Below are 5,886 nucleotides of genomic sequence, written 5' to 3' on the forward strand. Positions count from 1 at the left end.
GGGAAAGAAAATTGAGTTTATGGGCGAGGGAGTAGAAAGGAATAAGAGGGGGTACACACACCTCTGTACTGGCAAATTTTGTTTTGTTTCGTTTTTCTTCGTATACAACATGAAGTTGGCTGCAGATTTGTTTTTGCATTTTCTTTCATTTTATTTTCTCTGTCGAGAAACAAACAACAGCGGAGACAATTGAAAAAAAAACCATTTGGAGGAAAAACTATTTTTTTAAGCAAAAACAATTCGAAATAAGTGGAAATATCAAAATTAAAATGCTATTCAAGGGTTCCTTTAATAATTAATTGTTTATCACACATTCATTTTTACTTTTCATTACAATTTTGCCTTGGCTTTGTTTTTGAACGGCGCAATGAGAAAATGAGTGTGAAGAAGAATAAGAAAAATTATAAAATTGACACAAACATGATTTCCGTGTCTAAACAACAAGGAAAATTTAAAAGAAATTGAGAAGAAAAATTTTCTTTCCAGTTTGAATGTCTAAACACGGTCTTGTATTTCGAATCATCACAATTAACAGTTGATCTGTGCTCTGTTCCATGCATTTTGCTGCAAAACGCGACTTTTATACTATGTTTACATTTACGAAATCCACTCGATTTCAACTGTCAATTCTATTGCTCAAAAGTCAAATGAAATCCAATCGATTTCAGAAGAGTTTTCATTTGACGTATACACAAAGGAATTGACAGATGAAATCGCGTGGATTTCGTAAATGAAAACATAGTATTAGTAAATTTTGAAATGTTCGTCAATGTATGTATGTGGAAGTATTTTTAGCAGGATTGAAATCAAAATAGTTTAAGGCCTGGGTACATATGTAAGCCGCCTCGCCTGCTTATGGGTACTTTACACGATATATATTTTACATATGGGTTGCCACTTTTTATATACAAAATGTATACGCAAAGTGTCCTGTGGGCATGCACAGTGTATAGGCCGGAGTATTGATACTAACGTTACAACCCAGTTCATGCTCTGTTCCAGTACTGCAAGAATCTACTAATTTTTACTATTTTTTCCGATAACATAAAGGAAAAAATGTTATCGTAGAAAAAAATAGTAGCTTCTTGCAGGTTCTGGAACAGAGCATCAGTTAGATGTATTGCTGTTACCTTTTATTGTTCTACCATGAGGAAATATGGAATGCAGATTTGATATGTGCCCAGATTGTCTAAATGTTAACATCTGTTATTTGATTTTTCTTTGCTCTTCATTCTAAACATTACTTATTATTGGGAATTTGCTTTAGTCCCAACTTTCGTAACATTGTATTTTATCAAGCCCGCCATTGTGAATGGACCGTTGTGAATGTGTCACTGTGAATTCTTTGTTGTTAATTCTTTTATTCCGGATAAGAAAAAATAATTTATAGAAACTAATAAACAGAAAATGCCTATTATGTACAATACAGGTGATTGGTTCGTCCTACGACCAACAACTTATAGGTAATGTACGAATAGAAATATGTACTGAAGTTATTTGTTATTACATACTTTGTAAACGCCCCATTTATCTTCTCTTGTTTTGCAGAAAATTTGATTTACATTCACCTGAATGGCCACTAGACCTAGATTTGGAATATATGACGGTTGCATGTGCTCCATATGGTGGGCCCGTTGCAGTAACCAGAGATCCAAACAAAATAGTACCGGTTAAGGGAACAGCAAAACCAGTTATTCGAATTTTTGATACTGCTGGACAGGATTTAAGCAAGATATGGGTAAGTTGCAATGTTCATTATACGCTGCACGTTTGCACCTAATAGACTAGAACTAGTCCTCCTTGTCCGAGTTAATTTAGTGACAAATTTAGCTCTTCGTCTTTGTGCAAAGACATGAGACTAATCTTCCTAACTCTTTTAGTGGAATCACGGTCGCCTTATTTCCATGGGATGGTCGGACACCGAGGAATTGATATGTGTACAGGAAGATGCCTTGGTATTTATATATGACATGTTTGGCAATGAGAAGGAATCGTATTGCATTGGCCAAGAAGCCAGTGAAACGAAAATATTAGATGCAAAAATTTTCCAATCCTCCGCTGGCACAGGCATTGCAGTTATGACCACAAAACATAGGATATTTCTAAAGCACACTAATAGCAAGGATTTTAGATCAAGGCTTTTACCAGAAATACCCAGTAATTCTGAATATCTACTATGCTATATAGAAAACATTTTTAAACTTTATTCGCAATTACAGAATCTCTTACAAATTGTACTTGCTGGGAAATTGTTACAGAAGATCGTAACAGTTATTGCTTGTTGGGACGTGAACGTGAAGTTATAAAACTTTTTCCAGGCGAATCAGTCGGTTCTGTTATACGCAATCTTTTCGATAAACCATTTGAAAGAATAATATTAATGTCCGTTTCGTATAATCATCAAAATTTGGCCCTGTACACCAATAATGGTATCGTTTGGATGGGTAGCGTTGATATGAAACAAAAATATTGCGAGTTTGATACAGGACGTAAAGATATACCAAAACAAATTGAATGGATTATGAATGTCGACAATGAACAATCGGAAGCAATTGTTATAGCTTATCCTTCATTTTTGTTGGTTGTCAATCGCAATGGTGATAAGAATCTCTTCACTTATGATCCAGCTATATTTCTTGTGGCTGAAATGGATGGTGTACGCATTCTAACCAATACAACACATGAAATGATACAGAAGCTACCGAAATGTGTCCAAAATATATTTGCCATAAATAGCCAAGAACCGTCTAGTTTTCTGTTCGAAGCCCAAAAGAAATATCAAGAAAAATCCCATCAAGCCGATGAGTATTTAAGTTTATTTCGTGATCGTATGAATGTGGCTGTGGATGAGTGTATTGAAGCGGCTGGTTATGAGTTTTGTACAACAACTCAGAAGAGTTTAATGAGGGTAAGCTGAGGTGTTAACGCTCTATCTTCTATTATTGTATTGAGTATTGGAAATTTGTTTTTAAGACTGCATATTTTGGCAAGGGTTTTATTCCATCTCACAACCCTGATGTGTATATTAGAATGCTTAGAATTTTACGTGTCCTAAATGCTTTAAGACATCCTCGCATTGCTGTACCATTAACCATTAAACAGTAAGTATTAAATATGTATGTATATAAAACTTTGCAAACCAACAATTTGTTATTGTTGTTCCGATAATCTTAATGATATTACAAAATGTATAATATTTGAGAGAATCATCTCGAAATTTTTAATATTTCCTTTACAGATTCCTTTATCTTAAACCAGAAATTATTTTGGCCCGTCTGGTATTTCGTAAACATTATGCCATTGCCATTCAGGTGGCCAAACATTTGAAATTGCCAGAATCATGGATTTTGGAACATTGGGCCTATCACAAGGTGATGAATGATAAAAGTGGGTATTTTAACTGAGACAGTCTAGACCAGAATTATTAGTCGATAAATCCTTTGTAATGTTTTTAGATGACACTGAGGTTGCACGTAAAATCACCGAGAAATTCAAAAACCCCTCTGTGGAAGGTATATCCTTTTGTAATATTGCAGAAAAGGCACATGCAGCTGGACGGGATGAACTGGCCATAAAGGTAACAAAGTTATTTTTTTAATCACAACCAAGCATATAATCTCATGATTTTCACTTTCAGTTGCTAGAGTTGGAACCACGAACCTCACTGCAAGTTCCTTTATTGTTGAAGTTGGGTAAATACAATCGTGCCGTACAAAGTGCCACTCAATCGGGAGACACGGAATTGGTGGCCACAGTTCTACTAGAAATCAAAAAGAAAATGATGTTAACTAATTTTCATGTAAGATAAGGCACACACAGACGTGAATATATTGCAATGTAAATTAATTTAAAATTGTTTATAGATGATAATTCGCGAATATCCCATGGCTTTGAATATTTACAAAAAGATAATGAATGAATGGAGCCGTACTGCATTGTATGATATTTACAATACTGAAGATGATCATAAGTCTATAGCTGAATATCATTTTCGTAATGCTTTGGAAAGTAAAAGTTTAGAATCAAATCTATCCACTATTGCGAATAGTTACACACAAGGTAGACGTAATATAGAAGCTGAACTTTGTTCGGACACCAGTAAACTTATGAAGCTACAAAAGACATTGAATAACAAGTAAGTATGGCTAATTGTAAAGTAGTAATGGTTTTTTATAATTTAAAGGTGTGAAATGTAGAGTACAGATTGGAATTTTGAAAAAAGACAGTTATACTCCCCACATTTCAATTTATTTTAATTGTAATTCAAATCATTTATTCACAAAAATTAACCCCCTGTTTTTGTAACTATTTTTTGTTCGTTCGTCTATATTCGTAATAATTTGGGCATCCATAGCTCAGCCCCTAGATGACATACAGATCTAATTCTTCGTAGACACGTTCTATATATAGTTAAGAACACCTCATTCAAAAGTCAGCGTTTCAAATTTGCGCTAAAGCGAGTAAATCGATCTAAAAAATTTGACAATTCGTGTGAAAACATAAAATTATTTTACAAAAACAGGGGTTAAAAAGCAAATTTCCTATTTAACAAAGTGAACCAAAGGAAAATAAATAACTTCATATATAAAAAATATTTTTCAAGTATTTTGTTTTTTTTTTTTTCATAAAAAATGCATTCGTTTTTAATGCACTTTGCAATGGTCATTGAACCTCATCTATGGATGCAAAACTTATACATGGTATAAACCCCTTTTTAAATAATGTCCTTTTTAATTTTCAGATATTCCAGTATTTATGGTAATGTAACATTCCTGGGTTTATCCATACACGAAACAATCGAAAAATTACTCGATTTGGGAGAGTTTAAAGAAGCCGAAAAGATAAAGAACGACTTTAAAGTACCCGATAGGAGGTATGCTATATGTTTTTTTTTATGATTTTCATTGATATCTACTAATAAAAACCAAACAAAAAACTTTCTTCCAGATTTTGGTGGTTGCGTATTCTAAATCTATCCAGTAAATATAAATGGGAGGAATTGGAAAAATTTGCCAAAAGTAAAAAGAGTCCCATTGGCTATGAACCATTTGTTGAAGTCTGCCTTAAACAAAATAATTTGACTGAAGCACGCAAGTATATACTCAAATGTAGAGATGATCGTAAGACTCATTGGTATATTCGGGCAGAGTAAGTTTTGGCACAATGGCACAACTATAATTTGAAGTGTTCATTATTTATGATATTTTTATTTTCAGATTATATGAAGAAGCTGTTGATACATCATTTGAACAACGTGACATCAATTCATTGTATGTAATTCAACAGAAAGCGAATACATTGGGTAATCGCCAACTATTGGATAAAATTATTACCTATATTGCAATGTTATCTTCTAAGAAATAAAGCTAACCACATTAGTATTAAGTTTATACTATTTATATAATTAAATAATCCAAAAAGAAACTTTTATAATGCATATATGTATTTATGTATGTGTGTAATTCATAATAAAATAACAAATATTTTTACATTCTTTGGCATCTTATTCATCATGTCATATTAGAAAATCTTCACTCGGAGACCTTTGGTTAATTGTGTTCATCCTAAATAGGTTTGAAGAAGATGATGAAATGGTTATGAGAGAGTTGTTATGGTTATTGCTTGTTTGACTATAAATAATATTTTTCCGTTCTGCGTTCTTGATCGATGCATTGCGCTGGAAGTAGATAGAGTGAAGTAAATTGAGTAGTTATGTATTTTGCCAAGCCAAACGAACTATTGTAGTTTACCAGTAACTATGACTATTGCTGGATTAATTTAGATGTTTTTGTACAAAGCTCAAAAATTTAGCAAAAAAAAAAAAAAAATTAATTTACGTGGTAGTTACGACCGCGTAAAGGAAGAAACATAGGTAAAAACACGTTG

The 5,886-nt window shown here is 32.9% G+C and overlaps 1 protein-coding gene across 1 annotated transcript; it reads left to right on the forward strand.

Moving 5' to 3' along the window:
• Positions 1-1,230: 1,230 nt before the first annotated feature.
• Vps16A (vacuolar protein sorting 16) lies at positions 1,231-5,491 on the forward strand. The gene is made up of 12 exons (XM_073959984.1): positions 1,231-1,463; positions 1,549-1,738; positions 1,881-2,157; positions 2,220-2,908; positions 2,974-3,101; positions 3,239-3,387; positions 3,456-3,577; positions 3,638-3,799; positions 3,864-4,135; positions 4,742-4,873; positions 4,948-5,148; positions 5,217-5,491. Exons 1-12 carry the CDS (start codon positions 1,408-1,410, stop codon positions 5,362-5,364), a joined length of 2,526 nt encoding a protein of 841 aa, XP_073816085.1. The 5' UTR covers positions 1,231-1,407; the 3' UTR covers positions 5,365-5,491.
• The last annotated feature ends 395 nt before the right edge of the window (positions 5,492-5,886 follow it).

This window comes from Musca autumnalis, unplaced genomic scaffold, assembly GCF_047663935.1.
Source record: "Musca autumnalis isolate F117 unplaced genomic scaffold, ASM4766393v1 scaffold_1, whole genome shotgun sequence".
Taxonomy (NCBI): domain Eukaryota; kingdom Metazoa; phylum Arthropoda; class Insecta; order Diptera; family Muscidae; genus Musca; species Musca autumnalis.